This window comes from Heptranchias perlo, chromosome 35 (assembly GCF_035084215.1).
Source record: "Heptranchias perlo isolate sHepPer1 chromosome 35, sHepPer1.hap1, whole genome shotgun sequence".
NCBI lineage: Eukaryota > Metazoa > Chordata > Chondrichthyes > Hexanchiformes > Hexanchidae > Heptranchias > Heptranchias perlo.
Genome location: NC_090359.1, coordinates 21,801,032 through 21,824,365, shown reverse-complemented (window position 1 = coordinate 21,824,365; position 23,334 = coordinate 21,801,032). Strand labels below are relative to the sequence as shown.

At 52.8% G+C, this 23,334-nt stretch overlaps 1 protein-coding gene across 2 annotated transcripts; it reads left to right on the top strand.

The window, feature by feature from the left end:
- Positions 1–3,090: 3,090 nt before the first annotated feature.
- On the top strand, positions 3,091–16,008 carry ppp1r35 (protein phosphatase 1, regulatory subunit 35). 2 transcript variants are annotated; one of them, XM_067972075.1, is made up of 5 exons: positions 3,091–3,154; positions 7,754–8,031; positions 8,668–9,133; positions 10,746–10,876; positions 13,779–16,008. In XM_067972075.1, the coding sequence occupies exons 2-5, from the start codon at positions 7,789–7,791 to the stop codon at positions 13,950–13,952; spliced, it is 1,014 nt and encodes a 337-aa protein (XP_067828176.1). In that variant the 5' UTR covers positions 3,091–3,154; positions 7,754–7,788; the 3' UTR covers positions 13,953–16,008. The 2 variants fall into 2 exon arrangements, with proteins under 2 accessions (XP_067828176.1, XP_067828177.1); XM_067972076.1 differs by having other exon boundaries at positions 3,092–3,159.
- The last annotated feature ends 7,326 nt before the right edge of the window (positions 16,009–23,334 follow it).

Genomic DNA, 23,334 nt, shown 5'->3' with positions numbered 1-23,334 from the left:
TGGTCTGTGCCCGGGTTAGCTGACCAGTTGGCCACTGCCCGGTTCTGTTCTCTGTCCGAGGGAGGCCCAGCACGTCCCAGGCTCTGCTCGAGCAGCCCCGTGGGCGAGGAGGGGCTGAAATAACTCCTTCGCTGCAAAATGCACCTTTTTTTATGTTTGCGGATGGCCGGGTGAACGGGGCTGCCTCCGGTGGTCGAATAGCCGACTGGGTCTAGGCTCACCCCCGCATGAAGAAGGGCCACTTTGGCAAGGCACCGGGAGGGTAGATGGGCATCTTTGCAACCGTACCCCAGTAAGAGTCGGCGCCTTAGAGGAAAAGGTGTTGTGGGGGGAGAGGTGGTTGAAACTCCAAAGCACGTCACAAGCTTGAGGTGGGGTCTGAGTAGATGGGGACACTGGGCGAGGCTTCGGGTGAGATAGACTTGGGGTCATGGGCTCTGAGTGAGGCGGGGGTTGCACAATTCCGTTCTCCACAGGCTGGAGAGCATCTCCAGCCCCAAACCGAACAGGCTTTGAACGGCAATCTATAACTAACTTATATTTATTTATTGCCCGCAGCACTATTTGGGGGGGGGGGGGGGGGCAGGGAGGGAGGGAGAGGTGGGGTTGGGTGTTTTTAAATTACAGAACGAGTTGATGGATTGCAGTCCTTTGCTCTGAGGGACAAGTCCCGTCTCGCCCAGATCCCAGCCCAGCTCGATCCCTTCAAAGCAGCACCTTATATTTAAGGTTCGAGATAAAAGTATATTGAAGAGGCTTTGCTATTGAGTATTTTAATTAATATAAATTCACAATAAAAGTAATTATATTAAATTTGCCCTGTGTGAACAGTTCTTGAAAATCTGAGTGTGTACTGTAAGTGGAGCTCGAGGGGCTGAATGGCCTACTCCTGTTCCTATCTTCTCCCGTAGTGTTGCTTGTGGTCAGCAGGGCGGGGGGGGTGTATGAATGGCTAACCTTGGTGATGCTCGGGCATATCTCGGGAGGGGGAGTGGGTGTGAAGGTGATGCTCGGAGTCAGTTGGGGGGGTGGGAGGTGATGCTCGGGATGGGGGGGGAGGGGGAGTCAGGTGTGGGAGGTGATGCTCGGGAGGGGAAGTCAGCTGGGGAGGGTGGGCAGGAGGTGGTGCTCGGAGGGGGAGTCAAGTGGGGAGGTGATGTTCGGGAGGGGGAGTCAGTGGGGGGAGGGGTGGGCGGCAGGTGATGTGTGGGAGGGGGAATCAAGTGGGGGAGGTGATGTTCGGGAGGGGGAGTCAGGAGGTGATGCTCGGGAGGGGAGTCAGTGGGGGAGGGGTGGGCGGGAGGTGATGCGCGGGAGGGGGAGTCAGTGGGGGAGGGGTGGGCGGGAGGTGATGCGCGGGAGGGGGAGTCAGTGGGGGAGGTGATGCTCGGGAGGGGAAGTTGTGGAGGGGGGGCTGTGGAGGTGGTGGCAGCAACAGCTGATGGACAGTTTCCAGTGCATGGGATGCTTGGGCGAAAGGAGTTTGTACAAACGCAAAAACATTTGATAATATGGAGAGATTGATGTAGGGTCAACGGGTCCGGCTGACCTCCAGCTGTCGGATACGTTGAAGGGATTTACCCGTTCCCGATCCAGCACCGCCTTCCGCCTACACTCTCCCGACACCCTCCCACCCGACTCTCCTGACCCAGTGCCAGGTGTGAACCAGCGAATGCAGAGGATGAAATAAAGGTGATGTGATTTTAAATCTTCCCCTGTGATGGGTCGGTTACATTAAGTGGTAGTCAGCCCTTTCCACATGAACTCTTCCATGAGACGACATCAGAAGATGAACAGTCAGTGCTGTCCATTTCAGAGGGTGTGGAGGATGTACCGTAAATGTCATCCGAATTTGGAAGCCTGTGTTCAGGACCTCTGACCTTTTTAATGAAGGCGGCCGTTGGGCCTCTCAGAATTGCATAGAATTTTACAGCACAGAAACAGGCCATTCGGCCCAACGGGTCTGCGCCGGCGTTTATGCTCCACATGAGCCTCCTCCCACCCTACTTCATCTCACCCTATCACCATATCCTTCTCTTCCTTTCTCCCTCATGTACTTATAGAGTTGAACAGCAGTGGCTGTTGGCTACTTGGGAGGAATTACTTTACCATGAAAAATCGGCTGCATATGGTGAGACCACTGTTCCCGGCCAGAATGGAGATAATTGGGTAATTTCCCCGTCATCACTCCTGGAGACCGCACTGCTGTTAAGTGACTGGGACTGATTTTACGCACGTAATTTGACACCCCGATTTTCCTGTGCATCTCTTGAGGTGACGCATCATCAACGCTAATTCCGATTCAATTAAACCGTTTCTCAAACTACTGGGAAAGAGGCAAATGAAAGACAGCAGCAGATTTTTCACCGAGTGTCTAGTGACGCCACTGTGTCAGCCAATGAGTTGGAGGCGGGGCGGGGCGGGACTCACAGCAAACGGCGCACCTTACAGCAAACAGTCCACAGAGTCTATTTAAAGAGAGTCTATGAACTACAGCAAACGGAACTCATGACCGAAACTACAGCAACTTCTCCCGATAAAAGCAGGGTAGTACTGTAGAGGCAATAAGTTTGGAATCAGTCAAGAAACGGTTGGATGGTCTCATTGAGGGGAGACTTACATATTACATATACACATATTACATACACACACACACTACATACATATACAAATTACATGTACATACACACATATATACGCATTACATATATATTACATGTACACACTTTACATGTATATACACATTACATATACACACTCATTACGTATACACACATGCTCACACTGCAGCTGTAATCAGGCCTTGGCCATCATGCCCGATACCATTCACCTGTCAATCATGTCTGCTTCCTATGATTGGCTGCTCCCGCTGTCCATCATCCTGCTGCTCCCGCCCCCTCCTTTTAATTATCTCACGTCCGGAGCGACGGTTCAGGTTGTCATTGGCATAGAAACAATAAAAAGAAAGTATTCTTCGACTTGAAATTTCTTTCAAAAAGTGACAGGTTTGGTGATATTCAAGTGGTTTCGGTGCCATTTGTGCAACAGTTTAGTGTTTAGCCTTTTTTTTGTGTCGGGTTAAAGTGCAAAGGTGAGAGGTCGGGCTGGTAACGGTGGGAAAGATGGCGGCGGGAGATTTAAAGGCGGATTGAGGGTGAGGTAAAAAAAACCGCGGCCGGTCACCGGGACAGAGACACCCCGGGGGGGAGACACAGAGCGGGCCCCCGGGGGAGAGACACAGAGCGGGCACCCGGGGGGTGGGGGGGAGACACAGAGCGGGCCCCCGGGGGGGGGCGAGACACAGAGCGGGCCCCCGGGGGGGGGGACACAGAGCGGGCCCCCGGGGGGTGGGGGGGACACAGAGCGGGCCCCCGGGGGGTGGGGGGGACACAGAGCGGGCCCCCGGGGGGTGGGGGGGACACAGAGCGGGCCCCCGGGGGGTGGGGGGGACACAGAGCGGGCCCCCGGGGGGTGGGGGGGACACAGAGCGGGCCCCCGGGGGGTGGGGGGGACACAGAGCGGGCCCCCGGGGGGTGGGGGGGACACAGAGCGGGCCCCGGGGGGTGGGGGGGACACAGAGCGGGCCCCCGGGGGGTGGGGGGGACACAGAGCGGGCCCCCGGGGGGTGGGGGGGACACAGAGCGGGCCCCCGGGGGGTGGGGGGGACACAGAGCGGGCCCCCGGGGGGTGGGGGGACACAGAGCGGGCCCCCGGGGGGTGGGGGGGACACAGAGCGGGCCCCCGGGGGGTGGGGGGGACACAGAGCGGGCCCCCGGGGGGTGGGGGGGACACAGAGCGGGCCCCCGGGGGGTGGGGGGGACACAGAGCGGGCCCCCGGGGGGTGGGGGGGACACAGAGCGGGCCCCCGGGGGGTGGGGGGGACACAGAGCGGGCCCCCGGGGGGTGGGGGGGACACAGAGCGGGCCCCCGGGGGGTGGGGGGGACACAGAGCGGGCCCCCGGGGGGTGGGGGGGACACAGAGCGGGCCCCCGGGGGGGGGGGGGACACAGAGCGGGCCCCCGGGGGGTGGGGGGGACACAGAGCGGGCCCCCGGGGGGTGGGGGGGACACAGAGCGGGCCCCCGGGGGGTGGGGGGGACACAGAGCGGGCCCCCGGGGGGTGGGGGGGACACAGAGCGGGCCCCCGGGGGGTGGGGGGGACACAGAGCGGGCCCCCGGGGGGTGGGGGGGACACAGAGCGGGCCCCCGGGGGGTGGGGGGGACACAGAGCGGGCCCCCGGGGGGTGGGGGGGACACAGAGCGGGCCCCCGGGGGGTGGGGGGGACACAGAGCGGGCCCCCGGGGGGTGGGGGGGACACAGAGCGGGCCCCCGGGGGGTGGGGGGGACACAGAGCGGGCCCCCGGGGGGTGGGGGGGACACAGAGCGGGCCCCCGGGGGGTGGGGGGGACACAGAGCGGGCCCCCGGGGGGTGGGGGGGACACAGAGCGGGCCCCCGGGGGGTGGGGGGGACACAGAGCGGGCCCCCGGGGGGTGGGGGGGACACAGAGCGGGCCCCCGGGGGGTGGGGGGGACACAGAGCGGGCCCCCGGGGGGTGGGGGGGACACAGAGCGGGCCCCCGGGGGGTGGGGGGGACACAGAGCGGGCCCCCGGGGGGTGGGGGGGACACAGAGCGGGCCCCCGGGGGGTGGGGGGGACACAGAGCGGGCCCCCGGGGGGTGGGGGGGACACAGAGCGGGCCCCCGGGGGGTGGGGGGGACACAGAGCGGGCCCCCGGGGGGTGGGGGGGACACAGAGCGGGCCCCCGGGGGGTGGGGGGGACACAGAGCGGGCCCCCGGGGGGTGGGGGGGACACAGAGCGGGCCCCCGGGGGGTCGGGGGGGACACAGAGCGGGCCCCCGGGGGGTGGGGGGGGACACAGAGCGGGCCCCCGGGGGGTGGGGGGGACACAGAGCGGGCCCCCGGGGGGTGGGGGGGACACAGAGCGGGCCCCCGGGGGGTGGGGGGGACACAGAGCGGGCCCCCGGGGGGTGGGGGGGACACAGAGCGGGCCCCCGGGGGGTGGGGGGGGACACAGAGCGGGCCCCCGGGGGGGGGGGGAGACACAGAGCGGGCCCCCGGGGGGGGAGGAGACACAGAGCGGGCCCCCGGGGGGGGGGAGACACAGAGCGGGCCCCCGGTGGGGGGGAGACACAGAGCGGGCCCCCGGGGGGGGGGAGACACAGAGCGGGCCCCCGGGGGGGGGGAGACACAGAGCGGGCCCCCGGGGGGGGGGGAGACACAGAGCGGGCCCCCGGGGACAGAGAGACCCCGGGACACGGAGAGAGGCCCCCGGGGAGAGCGGGCGGGCGGATGTAAATGACTGACTGACTTTCTTTGTGCCTGGACCTACAGCCTGGTGTCCTGGTTTTTTTTCCCCCACGGTGAACGCGCCCGCTCGGTGTTTAAACGTTATTTCCGCGTGGAATTAAGACGTGAGCAAAATGGCAGCTTTATAATCTTATTTTAAAAGAGTGAGGTTGAGGTTAATAATCTGACAGGAGTCAAACACTATCCAGAGCCCATCCTTGTCCCGGCTGCTGCTGTTATAGAATCTTACAGCACAGAAGGAGGCCGTTCGGCCCATCGTGCCTGTGCTGGCTCTTTGAAAGAGCTGTCCAGTTAGTCCCACTCCCCCCCCCGGCTCTTTTCCCCACAGCCCTGCAAATTTCTCCATTTCAAGTATTTATCCAATTCCCTTTAGAAAGTTACTATTGAATCTGATTTCACCGCCCTTTCATTTCAAATCATAACCACTCCCTGCGTAAAAACAATTCTTGTCTTTCCCCCTCTCATTCTTTTGCCAATTATCTTAAATCTCAGTCGGAGCGCCTGATCTGGCAATGTTTGTCCGCGTAGAGGGCGCATTTTTTTTTCTTTCTCATTTACCGATTTTCCCGCTGAGATCCCGGCTGGTGTGAGGTTTTTGCAGGCTCTTCCTGCCCGGTACTTTACCCAAGCGACCATTCCGCCGTGTGAGCCCAGACAGTGAATGTCAGCAGAATGTTCTACCGTGGGGAGCATCACAGCCAAAGCCCCATCCTGTCGTCGCCTGACATGCGTGTGTACTTTCCAGCCGGAAGTCGAAGGTGGCAGTCGGGAGCAGGAACCCTGGCTGATTTCCCTCCCCATAGCTCAGGGGTGCTGAGGCCAACTGTGGCGCTCCAGCAGCGGCCTTTTGAGAAGGAGGGGGAGTTTTCTTCAGAAGTCGTCCTCATTCATCTGACTTTGATTCAAGTGTCTTCCTGCATTTTCTATATCACGTTGGGCTTTAACAAGAGGTAGATCTGCATTAGGAGGTTTCTGGAAACCCGAGGGTGGTTGAGATCTCTGGAGACGATGCATTGTCAGGGCTCCAATGGTTAGATTATGAGGAGAGATTATATAAACTAGGCTTGTGTTCCCTGGAATGAGGACGGTTAAGGGGTGATTTGATTTGAGGTTTTTTAAAAGATTTTGAAAGGAATTGATAGAGTAGATAGAGAAACCTTTTCTGCTATTGGGGAAGTCTAGGAGAAGGGATATGGGGATAGTGCAGGAAAATGGCATTGAGGTGGAAGATCAGCCATGATCTTGTTGAATGGCGGAGCAGACTCGAGGGGCCGGATGGCCTACTCCTGCTCCTATTTCTTATGTAAGGGGTCATAACCTTAAAATCAGAGCCAGGCCGTTCAGGAGAGAAGTCGGGAAACACTTCTTCACACAAAGGGTGGTAGACGTGTGGAACTCGCTCCCACTAAAAGCAGTAGATGCCAGCTCAATTAATAATTTTAAATCTGAGATCGATAAGATTTTTGCTAGCCAAGGGTTTTAAAGGATATGGAGCCAAAGCGGGTGGATGGAGTTAGGATACAGATCAGCCATGATCTGATCGAATGGCGGAACAGGCTCAAGGGTCTGAGTGGCCGCCTCCTGTTCCTATGTCGGTCAGTGATTTGTAATTGGAACTGCACTTTGCAGTTGGACTGGTTATTTTGTGAGCTTCAGTGAAGTGGCTACCAGGCCTATCCCTTCAGGCATAACCAATAAAGAACTTTCAGTTATACTGCACCTTTCGTATCCTCACAATGATAAATTAAGATGGGCCGAATGGCCTTCCTCTTGCATAATTATCTTCTGAGAGAAGGCCATTTCCCCCTCAAGCCTCATCGTTCCACTGTCTATGCATAACTGTCCTAATCATGTGCTCCTCACCCCATCTCATGCAAGGTCTCTGAAAGACTGAACAGGCTGGGGTCTATTCTCTAGAAAAGAGAAGACTGAGGGGTGACCTGATAGAGGTCTTTTAAAATGATGAAGGGGTTCGATAAGGTAGACGTAGAGAAGATGTTTCCTCTTGTGGCGGAATCCAAAACTAGGGGTCATAAACATAGGATAGTCACTAATAAATCCAATTGGGAATTCAGCTGAAACTTCTTTATCCAGAGAGTGGTGAGAATGTGGAACTCGCTCCCACACGGAGTAGTTGAGGCGAATAGAAAAAATGCATTGAAGGGGAAGTTAGATAAACACATGAGGGAGAAAGAAATAGAAGGATATGCTGATAGGATGAGATGAAGCAGGGTGGGAGGAGGCTCGTGTGGAGCATAAACACCAGCATTGACCAGTTGGGCCGAATGGCCTGTTTCTCTGCTGTAAATTCTATCTAAGATCTCTGTAATTTCTTATTAACATCTCTCTCTATAACGGGCAGGGTTTTGGGGTGGGGAAGGACTCTGTGTAGGTGCGACCTTTATCGACCTGTTCTTGTTACAGTGTAAGTGGGCGTTTGTTCCTCTCCATTGCTGAAGATGAAGATCGACGCCTCGGCCTTCCCACCGAAGATGTACGCTCCTCAGAACTACACGGATGAAGACAGTCTCCCCATTCGGGCAGTCCCGAGACCCCTGCTCATGGGACCAGATCGGATGGACACCCTTTCAGACCTGGACGTTTCCCTCACACCGGACAAAATCGGCAAATGTACAGGAATACTGAAAAAGCGGGACGGGTTGGTCGGCAATGTGATGAGTGGAAGAGTCAGCCGTCGGCAGGTAACGAGAAGCTTCAACAACGACAGCTTGCATTTATATAGGGCCTTTAACGTAGTAAAACGTCCCCAAGGTGCTTCACAGGAGTGTAATCGGACAAACTTTGACACCGAGCCGCATAAGGAGATATTAGGACAGGTGACCAAAAGCTTGGTCAAAGAGGTAGGTTTTAAGGAGCGTCTTAAAGGAGGAGAGAGAGGCGGAGAGGTTTAGGGAGCGATTTCCAGAGCTTAGGGCCGAGGCAGCTGAAGGTACGGCCGCCAATGGTGGGGTGATGAAAATTGGGGATGCGTAAGAGGCCAGAATTGGAGGAGCCCAGAGATCTGAGAGGGTTGTTGGGCTGGAGGAGGTTACAGAGATAGGGAGAGGCAAGGTCATGGAGGGATGAGAATTTTAAAATCGAGGCATTGCCGGGCTGGGAGCTAATGTAGTGCCAGCAGCACGTACCAAGAAATTGTGGCCGCGCTCCCCATGATTTCATTCTCTTCAATGGACGGACAGTCGCGAGACGGGCGCCCACGATCTCCCAATTATGTGAGCCGGCGGGCGAGGACCTGCGCCAGAGTGTGCGTGCAGAGAGTCAGCCCTTGGCTGTTTGCGAAATGTCCGATTTTGAATCCAATTTGCTTTCGGTTACAGGTCCGTTTTGACACTGGCTGTGAGTCCGAGAGCCATGACAAGGAAGAGTTAATCCCGAGGGACCCAGACAGCAGGGAGCAGGCTGCGAGCCCTGTAAATCCAGCTCCGCAATTGGATCCTGAAGCGGGGGAATCTAACGACCGCACCCTAACGAACCCGTCCTCCATTTTCTCCAGTGACCGACAGGGCAAAGGACTGGCCCACAGTGCTTCGTGGAAGAACAGACAGGTGAAAGCAGTCGGACCGAATAAAGCGTGCAAGCCTCCGAGGCAGGGCGTGCTCCTGGACGGTGCCGACCCCCACGGGGACCGACCCCTGGCCACCCCCGAGTATAACACCACCCTGGCACTGGGGCAGGAGCTGCAGCAGCTGAAGGAAGCGGGCTTCGACGCAAAGAGAGCGGCCGCTGACCAGCTGAAGAGGTCGTCGGTGACGCGGCAGTGCGTGGAGGGGAAAGTGGCAGAAGGTAAAAGGGGACTAGGTCGAGCGGTACGGTCGAGAGAAAGGCTGCAGCTTGCTAAAAGCCTAACAGAAGGGGGGGGGAGTTTGGGGCGCACGGGCTCTACTAACCTGCCAACGCAGAATATGGCGTGCAGTTTCTTGCCTGCCACTCCACCCACCACAACGAGTGAGGATCTAAAGAAAGAAAGAACTCGCATTTAAACAGCGCCTTTAACAATCTCAGGACATCTCAAAACGCTTAACAGCCAATGAAGCACTTTTTTGAAGTATAGCCACTGTTGTAATGTAGGAACCCCGACAGCCAAGTCCCTCACCTGATATCATTCTAGTATATCTCCTCTGCACCCTCTCCAAGGCCCGTCTGGTGGCTCGCCAGTACAGTGGTGAGCATCTCCCGCCCGGCCTGTCACACAGAATCAAATCCACGACTCGTGACTATAAAGCCAGCTCAGCTCAATTGGTAGCACTCCCACCTCCGGCGCAGAAGGCTGTGGTATGAAGCTCCACAGAGCACATAATCTAGACTGACACCCCAGTGAGCGAGTCCTTCAAATGAGATCTCAAATTCTTGTCTTATCTGTTCCAGCGGACGTTTTTAAGAGAAAAGAAATGCACTGGAAATTAAGATTAGAATTCTGGAAGGATGAGTTGAAATGGACCAAAGAACCCTCTTTGTCCAAACATACCCTGTGACCCTCCCTTTTCCTGCAGTGATTTGAAAGTTTAATTTGGGGGTTGGAGTACAAGAGTTAGGAAGTCTTGCTGCACCTGGAGTACTGTGTACAATTTTGGTCTCCTTATCTAAGGAAGGATATACTTGCCTTAGAGTCAGTGCAACGAAGGTTCACTAGATTGGTTCCTGGGATGAGAGGGTTGTCCTATGAGGAGAGATTGAGTAGAATGGGCCTACATTCTCTGGAGTTTAGAAGAATGAGAGGTGATCTTATTGAAACGTATAAGATTCTGAGGGGGGCTTGACAGGGTAGATGCTGAGAGGCTGTTTCCCCCTGGCTGGAGAGTCTAGAACTAGGGGGCATAGTCACAGGATAAGGGGTCGGGCATTTAGGACTGAGATGAGGAGGAATTTCTTCATTCAGAGGGTTGTGAATCTTTGGAATTCTCTACCCCAGAGGGCTGTGGATGCTGAGTCATTGAATATATTCAAGACTGAGAGCGATAGATTTTTGGACTCTAGGGGAATCAAGGGATACGGGGATCGGGTGGGAAAGTGGAGTTGAGGTCGAAGATCAGCCATGATCTGATTGAATGGTGGAGCAGGCTCGAGGGGCTGTATGGCCTACTCCTGCTCCTATTTCTTATGTTTGCTGTCTTGTTTAGTTGGCAGTCGCAATGCTGCACAACTCTGTTCATTTCCTTGGGCAAGGAAGGTATTGGTGGTGGAGAGGGTTATGGATGGATGGGAGCCTATTGACTCTCCATTAAGGAAGATCTTATCTCCAGCGATTTGCCTTTTACTGGCTTGGAGAGGCTTTTTTTTTTGCGGCCTCTCCGCTGGATGGCAATTCGGCTCGGAGCCAGAATGGAGGCCGCTCTGGTTTGCCCCGACCCGGCGGGGCTAGACGAGAACCACCATGATACTTGCTGTTCTGTTGCAGGCCTGAACGTGCCAAAGGATCTCCAACGTTACAGAGGGCTGGTCAGCTTGGAGGTGCCCGTGGACAAGGTGCTGAGTACGGCCGCGCAGGAGAAAATGATGCTGGTCAAACCCAGGGCGGAGAATAAAAAGGTAACGAGCCCGCTCACACGCAGTGAGTTTCTCTTTCAGCACGACTTCAGATCGAAAGAAAGATCTTTCAGGACATCCCAAAACACTTTACAGCCAATGAAATACTTTTGCAGTGTAGTCACTGTTGTAATGTAGGAAACGCGGTCGACGATTTGCGCACAGCAAGATGCCACAAACATTAACATGATAAATGACCAAATAATCTGTTTTAGTGATGTTTGTTGAGGGATAGATATTGGCCAGGACACCGGGGAGAACTCCCCCTGCTCTTCTTCAAATACTGTCATGGAATCTTTTACATCCACTTACAACAACTTGTATTTATATAGCACCTTTAACGTTGTAAAATATCCCAAGGTGCTTCACAAGGGCATTATCAGAAAAAAATTGACACCGAGCCACATAAGGAGATATTAGGAGAGGTGACCAAAAGCTTGGTCAAAGAGGTAGGTTTTAAGGAGCGTCTTAAAGGAGGAGAGTGAGGCGGAGAGGTTTAGGGAGGGAATTCCAGAGCTTAGGGCCTAGGCAGCTGAAGGCACAGCGGCCAATGTTGGAGCTTACATCCAGGAAGTGTGAGGTCATCCACTCTGAACCTAAGAAAGATAGATCAGAGCATTTTCTAAATGTTGAGAAGCTAGAGCCGGCACGGACTCGATGGGCCAAATGGCCTCCTTCCGTGCTGTAACCTTTCTGTGATTCTATGACCGCATCTGGAGCACTGCGTTCAGCTCTGGGCACCGCCCCTCAGGAAGGATATATTGGCCTTGGGTGCAGTCCAGATTCACCAAAATGATATCAGGGCTTAAAAAGTTAAATTATGAGGACAGGTTGCACGGACTAGGCTTGTATTCCCTTGAGTATAGAAGATTAAGGGGTGATCTAATTGAGGTGTTGAAGATGATTAAAGAATTTGATAGGGTAGTTAGAAACTATTTCCTCTGGTGGGGTTGAGTCCAGAACAAGGGGGCATAACCTTAAAATTAGAGCTAGGCCTTTCAGGGGTGATGTCAGGAAGCACTTCTTCACACAAAGGATGGTAGACGTGTGGAACTCTCTCCCACAAAAAGCAGTAGATGCCAGCTCAATTAATAATAAAAAGCTGTTGAGGCCTGTGGTCAATCGTAAATTTCAAAACTGATATTTTTGTTGGGTGAGGGTATTAAGGAATGCGGAACCAAGGCGGGTAGATGGGAGTTGAGATACAGATCAGCCCATGATCTAATTGAATGACAGAACAGGATTGAGGGGCTGAAAGGCCTCCTCCAGTTCCTATGTTCCGCGTGAGAAGGCAGACGGGGCCTCGGTTTAACGTCTCATCCGAAAGAAGGCACCTCCGACTGTACCGCGCTCCCTCAGTACTGACACTGGGAGTGTCAGCTTAGGTTATGTGCTCAAGTCTCTGGAGTGGGACTTGAACCAACGATCTTCTGACTCAGAGGCGAGAGCGCTGCCCACTGAGCCGTTGCGGGCTTTTAAAAGAAAAACTAGTTCTCTGGAGCGTTCGGAGGCTGGGGTGTTAGGTCCTGGAATGTCTGTGAGCTGTCTGAGGTGGAGGTTGCAGTCCAGGGTCAAGGTTTCTTCGGAGATTCAGACCTATCAATGTGAAAGCCACGACCAAACAATGAAATCAGGCGCCCTTATTGATAATTAAGCCTTTGTTAATCTCTCCCACGATAGCCTCACCTCCACCTTTATTATCCTCACTCCCACTCTGTTTTGGCCAACCTCTCGTGCACCTGGCGCCCATTGGTAAAAGAGCTCCCCTCCATGGGTCACGAGCTCAAATGTCCCTTCAGGTTGTTCACTGCCACACCTGACTCATGCATCTCACCATCAACGTCTTCTCTCTAGCCAAGAGAGAACAGTAGCAACTATAAAGCTCTGTACTCCACTGCCAACTGCCTGCTCCATCCTTTCCCTGCTGCTCTGTCCACCCCACTCTTCTAAATGAGAGGAACTTAACTTTCACGTGTCCAAATCAAGGCTGCGTGCAGTAATGCCTCGCCTTTAAACTGTCCCCGACTCTATCTTTATTCCGTAATTTTTCCCCTAGACCAATACGATAACAACAAATTGCATTTATATAGTGCCTTTAACATAGTAAACTGTCCCAACACGCTTCGCAGGAGCGATTATCGAACAAAATTTGACACGAGCCACATAAGGAGATATTTGGACAGGCTTGGGCAGAGAGGTAGGTTTTAAGGAGCGTCTTAAAGGTGGAGAGAGAGACAGAGAGGTTTAGGAAGGGAACTCCAGAGCTTAGGGCCCAGGCAGCTGAAGGTATGGCCGCCAATGGTTGAGTGATTAAAATCAGGGATCCAGAAGAGCAAAAGTTCCACATAAGTCAAGCAACCATGGTCAACGTATGAGTTAAGACGGAGTATAAAGCTAAAGGAAATGGCTTACACAAATGCCAAGAAAAGTGGTAATCCAGCAGACTGGGAGGAATATAGAAAGCCACAAAAGGACACAGGAAATATTAAGAGCTGCAAAAAGGGAATACGAAAAAGAACTTGCAAGTAATATACTGGATAATAAAAGATTTTGTAAATATATTAAGAGTAAGGGAGTGGCTAAGGGAGATATGGGCCCATTAAAGACAGACGCAGGTGATACTGTAACAGACAACAAGGCAACGGTAGATTTATTAAACAAGTACTTTGTATCTGTTCTCACAGCAAAGGAAGCGGATAAAATACCAGTGATAGAAGGGAGACTAAAAATAAATCAAGAGGAGGAACTTATTGGATTCAATATAAGTAACAAAATGGTAATGGAGAAAATAACGGGACTTAAAAATAGATAAATCTCCAGAACCTGATGGTTTCCACCCCAAAGTATTAGAACAAGCAGACGAGGGGATTGCAGAAGTGTTAATTTGTTTTTGCTCCTGTTACAGGTTGTCGGGACAGAAGCCCCCGACCTGATGATGATGTACGTGCCCTCGGAGCTGTTGACTGAGATCCCCCACCTCACTGTGGAGGGCCTGCCAGCACTGAAGTTGCAGGCAAGGCCGAAACCAGCAACTTCACCCTTTGACCTTTATCGGAAGCTGAAACAGTGGGAAGCCTAGGGAGCAGCAGTTTGGAAAAGCTGTGGAAAAACGGCGGGAGTATGGATTTTGTATATATAAAAAAAAGTATATATCTAATATTTATTAGTCTTTTCACCTGTATAAAGTCTTTCCGAATTGTATTTATGATAACTGGGGATTTTGCAACATCACAGGACATTGTGTGAAGCCAGAAGGCGGGCAAAGCATTTTAAGTTTGGTAGTGCCAGAATGTGTCTTCGGAACCTTTTTGCCGCTGTGCGCAGCTTATGTGAGTACCATGGATCTTCCGAGGCCATTAATATACCTCGAGTCGCTGATGCAGACCGACCACTGTGTTCTGATTTAGGATTTACCCACCAGTGAGGCAACAGCACTAAGAACAGCCCCTTTCCAAACCTCCAGGCCCACGAAATTCAAACAGGGTAAACCAGCCAGTAAAAAACAATATAAGCGCAACTAGGACTTTGAGAGGCAGGCTGCCCGGGCTCTGTCCCCCCACCACCACCCCCGACACGTGACTCTTACGTAACTCTTAAGCCACAGCTTTGACACCCCTGGGAGGACAGAGAGAAATTCCTAAATGTTTTTAAATTGTCTTGTCGATGCCCCACCGGAAAGGCCCTGGGTCTGCTCCCCGGGCTCTCGAGAGTTAGCTGATTGGGGGAGGGCAATATGGGTCCCACACTTGGCCTCAGTGTCACCGAGCAGCGATAAATCAGCCGGGGTTCCCACTCTCGATCATCATCAAGAAAAATAACTTGCTGTTGTAAAGCACCTGATCACAGCCTAGAGTTGTCCCAAAGGATTTCATGTCCAACAAATTACTTTTGAAGTCCAGTCACCACTGCTTGGTGGGAAATGCAGGAGCCAATTTGCGCACAGCAAGCTCGCACAAACAGCAAATGAGACGAATGACCAGTTAATCTGTTTTTGGTGGTGTTGCTTGAGGGAGCAACCTTAACCAGGACACTGGGAGAACCCCCCACCACCTCCTTCTCTTTGAATTGTTTCTTGAATCTTAACATCCAGCTTTGTTGGAGAGTGTGCATTTCTGGCGTCTGATGAGGGTGGAATTGGGCCAGGCTGCCATGCACTCCCCCCCCCTCCCCCCCAAATCTTGCCGATGCCTAATGTCCAGGCTTAGACGTGAAGAATGGTCACTTGCTGGGTCAGGGTTGGGTCTGTATAATCAATCCCCAGTAAGATCTGGCAGCGTCAGGAGAAACTTAAAACACACACACAATTCTGTCTATTCACTCAATTGCATTTGATAGCTGGTTCGCCGACCTATTTTAAATTGTACCTTTAATTTATCACAACCTCAAGGAGCCATTTTCCATATTGTAATGTCTGCATAATGCGCAGCTCAGTGTAGCAGCGTAGATACTAAATTGCTGTCGGAATAAATACACCAAATAGGCAGCTCCATCCGACAGGGAATGTAGCAATAATGGGAACGCAACTTTCTATAACACTTTTTTTGAGGACTGGGTGACAGTGGGATAAGCACTGGCCTTTCACCTCTGGGACTTGGGTTCAGATCCAGCCCAGATTGATGGGCAATGTCTGCTGGCTGTAAGGGTCCATGAAATGGATTCAGGCAGTCTGAACCCAGTTCCTAGCCGGCATTGGGCCCACTGCACGAAACTGCCTCTAATTGGCAGTCTCCCTCAGCGACTCTAAAGCAGAGTGGCAAAATGTGCGGTTGGGACACTCAGATTAAGGCAGTGTAAAGGGAGCTTTACTCTGCATCGAAGCCACGCTGTTCTTGACCTGGGGGCTGCTTAATGCTGACAACAGGGTACCTGAAATGGAAAGTGTCCCAGTTCCCAACATGATCATCACCTTGATGAGAACAAATAAAAACTTTTCATTTGCTTCACTTTGTTTTGCACCATTTCATGGCTATTACCCTCTTGCAATTGAACGACATTCATGATCTTGATCATAGATAATGCAACCACTTACCCTTTCAATGTATGTTGCCAATTTTAACCATGTAGATTTTGTAATTTGTTACATTAGAAACTGATGTAAGAGTATATTTTTTAATTAAAGCTCAGGTTGTTTTTTCTTTTGTCTCCAAGGTTGGCTTTTATCAGTTTACAGTTTTCAAAATGTAATTGTGTTTTTAAACACGTCAAAGTGAGTGTCATGGAGTGTTGAGGCTTATAACCTGTTTGAAAGAAAAGGATCAGTACTTCCTTTCATTTAGCACCTTTATCACATCTCGGTGTTTCACACAACAAACTATTTTTTGGCGTGCGGTGACTGTTACGTAGGCAAATATGGCAGCTAATCTGCGCCAGGAACCGAAAACAGCATTAAGACGATCAGTGAATGTATTTTTTTTGTGATATTAATTAAGGGAGAATTGGTGGCCAGGACAACGGCCGTCCTCTTGGAATAATGCCATGGGATGTTTGACTGCTGCACTGTTGGAGGTGCTGTCTTTTGGACCTGTTAAGCTAGATAAGTACATGAGGGAGAAAGGAATACAAGGATATGTTGAGATGAAGTAAGGTGCGACGATGCGCGTGTGGTGCGACGATGCGCGTGTGGTGCATAGACTTGTTGGGCCGAATGGCCTGTTTCTGTGCTGTAAGTACTATGCAATATCCATCTGAACAGATGGACAGGGCCTTCATTTACCATCTTGTATGAAGGATGGCATCTCTGACAATGGAGCACTCCCTGAGCACTGCACAGAGGCTGTCACACAGAGTGAAGCTTGAACCCACAACCTTCAGATTCTGAGGCCACCACCTGAGCCATGTTGACACCTTATTATCCACCATGCAATGAGTTATTGATCCCTGCTTTTGGGGGGGTGGTGGTGGGGAAAGAGAGCTGCTTCCTCCCGTGGAGAGTTGCCAATGGCTGCTCTCACATGGATGATTATAAGAAAGAACTTGCATTTCTATAGCGTCTTTCACGACCTCAGGGGCGCCCCCCAAAGTGCTTTGCGGCCAATAAAGTACGTTTTTTAAGTGTAGTCACTGTTGTATTGCAGGAGATGCAGCAGCCAATTTGCGCACAGCAAGATCCCACAAACAGCAATGCGATAATGACCAGATAATCTGTTGTTTTGAGGGATGAATAGTGGCCAGGACATGGGGGGAGAACTCCCCCGCTCTTCTTTGAGATGGTGCCAAGGGATCTTTTACATCCATCTGAGAGGGAAGTCGCGGCCTCGGACGACCCTTTAAAAGGTTCTGTTTAAATGCAAGCCCTCCTAAACAGGCTCAGCACACAGGGACAAAACTTTCACAATGCGCAGGCGCAGTCGGCCAATTCCGCACATGTTGCAGATTGCCGCAGGCGCACTGGGTCGGAATCCCAGCCGAGGGACACGTGCTCCAGGGAGGCCAGAGACCCGTGAGCGCATGCGTGGTTGCAGGGCGCCCCTTGCGCACGGGGGCGGTGGTTGCGCCTCGCCGCACATGCGCACATGGTGACGAGGCAGCGTCGACGGCCGTTTGTAAAATGGCGCGAAGAAGCGGGGCGGTGGAGTTTGAGGAGGCGAAACGGGCCTACCAGCGGGGGATTAACCAGGTACCGAGAGTGACGCCGGCAGCTGAGGAGGAAGAGAGAGACCGCGTTACACACAGGACCAAACCAGGACAGAGAGGGAGAAACCGGATTGCACACAGGACCAAACCGGGACAGAGAGAGAGAAACCGGGTTACACACAGGACCAAACCGGGACAGAGAGAGAGAGAGAGACCGGGTTACACACAGGACCAAACCAGGTCAGAGAGAGAAAGAGACCGGGTTACACACAGGACCAAACCGGGACAGAGAGAGAGAAACCGGGTTACACACAGGACCAAACCGGGACAGAGAGAGAGAAACCGGGTTACACACAGGACCAAACCGGGACAGAGAGAGAGAGAGACCGGGTTACACACAGGACCAATCCGGGACAGAGAGAGAGAAACCGGGTTACACACAGGACCAAACCGGGACAGAGAGAGAGAGAGACCGGGTTACACACAGGACCAAACAGGGACAGAGAGAGAGACCGACCGGGTTACACACAGGACCAATCCGGGACAGAGAGAGAAAGAGACCGGGTTACACACAGGACCAAACCGGGACAGAGAGAGAGAAACCGGGTTACACACAGGACCAAACCGGGACAGAGAGAGAGAGAGACCGGGTTACACACAGGACCAAACTGGGACAGAGAGAGAGAGAGACCGGGTTACACACAGGACCAAACCGGGACAAAGAGAGAAAGAGACCGGGTTACACACAGGACTAAACTGGGACAGAGAGAGAGAAACCGGATTACACACAGGACCAAACCGGGACAGAGAGAGAGAAACCGGATTACACACAGGACCAAACCGGGACAGAGAGAGAGAAACCGGATTACACACAGGACCAAACCGGGACAGAGAGAGAGAGACCGGGTTACACACAGGACCAAACCAGGACAGAGAGAGAGAAACCGGGTTACACACAGGACCAAACCGGGACAGAGAGAGAGCGAGACCGGGTTACACACAGGACCAAACCAGGTCAGAGGGAGAGAGAGACCGGGTTACACACAGGACCAAACTGGGACAGAGACCGGGTTACACACAGGACCAAACTGGGACAGAGACCGGGTTACACACAGGACCAAACTGGGACAGAGACCGGGTTACACACAGGACCAAACTGGGACAGAGACCGGGTTACACACAGGACCAAACTGGGACAGAGACCGGGTTACACACAGGACCAAACCGGGACAGAGAGAGAGAGAGACCGGATTACACACAGGACCAAACCGGGACAGAGAGAGAGAGAGAGACCGGATTACACACAGGACCAAACCGGGACAGAGAGAGAGAGAGAGACCGGGTTACACACAGGACCAAACCGGGTTACACACAGGACCAAACCGGGTTACACACAGGACCAAACCGGGACAGAGAGAGAGAGACCGGGTTACACACAGGACCAAACCGGGACAGAGAGAGAGAGACCGGGTTACACACAGGACCAAACCAGGACAGAGAGAGAGAGACCGGGTTACACACAGGACCAAACCGGGACAGAGAGAGAGACCGGGTTACACACAGGACCAAACCGGGACAGAGAGAGACCGGGTTACACACAGGACCAAACCAGGTCAGAGGGAGAGCGATACCGGGTTACACACAGGACCAAACTGGGACAGAGAGAGAGAGACCGGGTTACACACAGGACCAAACCGGGACAGAGAGAGACCGGGTTACACACAGGACCAAACCAGGTCAGAGGGAGAGCGAGACCGGGTTACACACAGGACCAAACCGGGACAGAGAGAGAGAGACCGGGTTACACACAGGACCAAACCGGGACAGAGAGAGACCGGGTTACACACAGGACCAAACCAGGTCAGAGGGAGAGCGAGACCGGGTTACACACATGACAAAACTGGGACAGAGGGAGAGAGAGACCGGGTTACACACAGGACCAAACTGGGACAGAGAGAGAGAGACCGGGTTACACACAGGACCAAACCAGGACAGAGAGAGACCGGGTTACACACAGGACCAAACCAGGTCAGAGGGAGAGCGAGACCGGGTTACACACAGGACCAAACCGGGACAGAGAGAGAGAGACCGGGTTACACACAGGACCAAACCAGGTCAGAGGGAGAGCGAGACCGGGTTACACACAGGACCAAACCGGGACAGAGAGAGAGAGACCGGGTTACACACAGGACCAAACCGGGACAGAGAGAGACCGGGTTACACACAGGACCAAACCAGGTCAGAGGGAGAGCGAGACCGGGTTACACACATGACAAAACTGGGACAGAGGGAGAGAGAGACCGGGTTACACACAGGACCAAACCGGGACAGAGAGAGAGAGACCGACCGGGTTACACACAGGACCAATCCGGGACAGACAGAGAGAGAGAGACCGACCGGGTTACACACAGGACCAAACCGGGACAGAGGGAGAGAGAGACCAGGTTACACACAGGACCAAACTGGGACAGAGACCGGGTTACACACAGGACCAAACTGGGACAGAGAGAGAGAGACCGGGTTACACACAGGACCAAACCGGGACAGAGAGAGAGAGAGACCGGGTTACACACAGGACCAAACTGGGACAGAGGGAGAGAGAGACCAGGTTACACACAGGACCAAACTGGGACAGAGACTGGGTTACACACAGGACCAAACCGGGACAGAGACCGGGTTACACACAGGACCAAACCTGGACAGAGACCGGGTTACACACAGGACCAAACCTGGACAGAGACCGGGTTACACACAGGACCAAACTGGGACAGAGACCGGGTTACACACAGGACCAAACTGGGACAGAGACCGGGTTACACACAGGACCAAACTGGGACAGAGACCGGGTTACACACAGGACCAAACTGGGACAGAGACCGGGTTACACACAGGACCAAACTGGGACAGAGACCGGGTTACACACAGGACCAAACTGGGACAGAGACCGGGTTACACACAGGACCAAACCGGGTCAGAGAGAGAGAGAGAGACCGGGTTACACACAGGACCAAACCGGGACAGAGAGAGATCGGGTTACACACAGGACCAAACCAGGTCAGAGGGAGAGACCGGGTTACACACAGGACCAAACTGGGACAGAGACCGGGTTACACACAGGACCAAACTGGGACAGAGACCGGGTTACACACAGGACCAAACCGGGTCAGAGGGAGAGAGAGACCGGGTTACACACAGGACCAAACTGGGTCAGAGAGAGAGACCGGGTTACACACAGGACCAAACCGGGACAGAGAGAGAGAGACCGGGTTACACACAGGACCAATCCGGGACAGACAGAGAGAGAGAGAGACCGACCGGGTTACACACAGGACCAAACCGGGACAGACAGACAGACAGAGAGAGAGAGAGCGAGACCGGGTTACACACAGGACCAAACCGGGACAGACAGACAGACAGAGAGAGAGAGAGAGACCGGGTTACACACAGGACCAAACTGGGACAGAGACCAGGTTACACACAGGACCAAACCGAGTCAGAGAGAGAGAGAGAGACCGGGTTACACACAGGACCAAACCGGGACAGACAGAGAGAGAGAGACCGGGTTACACACAGGACCAATCCGGGACAGAGAGAGAGAGAGAGAGAGAGAGAGACCGACCGGGTTACACACAGGACCAATCCGGGACAGACAGACAGAGAGAGAGAGAGACCAGGTTACACACAGGACCAAACCGGGACAGACAGAGAGAGACCGGGTTACACACAGGACCAAACCAGGTCAGAGAGACCGACCGGGTTACACACAGGACCAAACCGGGACAGAGAGAGAGACCTGGTTACACACAGGACCAAACCGGGACAGAGAGAGAGACCGGGTTACACACAGGACCAATCCGGGACAGAGAGTAACAGCCCTACAGAAGACTGGAAGTGATAGAGACAGGGCTACTTAGAGCAGTATCCTGGGATAAAGAAAGGAAGAGGTGTTACTTAGAATTGCTGGATATTCATGCCCTGTACATTATCAGGTCTTAATGTTTTCCTGTAGGAGCTGGAAGAAGCTGCACAACTGATGAATAAACTAAACAAGAACCTTTCCTACTGGGCGGAAAAAACAGGAGATGTGGAGAAGTTGGCGCAGGTCAGTGTTTGGGATTCGCCCTGTTGCCGTATCGATATTGATTCAAGTGTCTCTACTTTAGTTTGCACACAGCCACAGTCATGGAAAGTATACCATTAAGTGTGTGCTGTGAAGTTTCACAAGTGAAAACCCATTCCGTCACAGCAACAAGGATTCACCAGTGTGAGAACCAGTCTGTGCGGTGATAAATAGTAGCAGCTACGCCATTGGATGAGAAGTTGGGAGTTTTCTACTCTCTTCTGACTTGTGCGTGGTTACGGTTCCGTGTTGCTTGCAGCCCGAGGTTACTTGTCTGGACTCCATTCTCCATGTGTGACTCTGGAAAGTTTCAGCCACCTGTTTGATGGTGGAAGTTGTTGAGGCCCAACCTGCGCCTGATGTGCAGGCTTTCCGGTCGGGTCACTCGATAGTCATCACGGAGGAAAAACTATGGCTGTCTTTCCCTCTGCGCAGAGGCTAGCTGTAATCAACTGGGATCAGATTAGGATTTCAACCTATGACCCCGGGCCTGGCTTGGTGCTTTACTCGAGAATCCCACGGGGAGCCTTGTGCTAAGTTTTAGAGAGCAGCTCCACCATTAGAATAAGCAGCACCCAATATCACACCACCTCATGACAGTATAATTCTATACCATAAATAGCCATTGATAAGTAGAACTGTTGAGTATTTCTTAATGGAAAGTAATATACACCATGCTGTACAGTGGCTTGTGTGTAACTTTGTCGCTCTCCGTAATCCTTCGTAGCATCAATTATGAATGCAAAATGGTTCTAAATGTTTGTTAGACTAATCTACTTCCTGGCTTCCTTCTGATCAGGTGTGGAGTATGTTTCAGAACAGACTGGCAACCCTCACGAGCACTGTGTCGACTGTAAATAAGCAGGCGGACGTTCCTCAGGCTTAAGGTGCTGGCGATCATGGTGAAGGGTTGTGGTTGCAACTTGAAGGATCATTGCAGAAAAAGATTGTAACAGCTGAGGTAGAGAGAGCGAACCTGTCCTGGAAGTGTTTATTAACCACTGATATGATTATAGATTTTCCTTCTCTTACTTTAAGCATTTTAGTGTGAATTTTGTGCTCGTGGCAGAAATTTTGTGCAAGGGAATGGAGTGCTTAGCATTTTGGATGTTGAGCAATCCCAGACCAGATTAGATACAGAGGAAAGCTCCCTCCCTCAGAGTACCCACTACTGCAACCCATGTGGAATGATTCTATTTCAGTGTCCGCAGCCAGCTGCATTGGAGCTCCAAGGATTGAATCAATCTCTTTATCAATTGATTCCTCAGCATCACTAGAATATTGGCCCTTGGAACCAGTGGCTTTACTGTCCTGATTCTACGGACAACACCATGATGAAAGCCTCAGTGGGCTGAAGCATTATTACATAACATTAAAGCTAAAAGTGCTCTTTCCTCCTATAACGTGCCGGTATTCTTGGGTCTGATGACCAGCGATAATATCTCTGTGGTCTGCTAGGACCCAGTTTAGTTGAAACAGGAATTGCCCCAGATCATTTGCACTGAGACGCTGTCTTAAACGGATCATTTGATAATGTCAGAAACAAGCTTGCTCTGACTGGCTCCGTGTTCAGAATGAGAACTCAAAGAGGGAAGTGGTATCAGGAGCCAGTACAGGAATCGGGGGCCCAGCAATACTGGTTTTTGAAAACGATGCATAATAGGAACATAGAAGACCTATAATTAATACTCAAGCTCATTCTGTAGTTTTAATCGAAAAATGATCCAACTGATCCCTTCTGCTGACACAACTGTGTGCTACTGGCAGT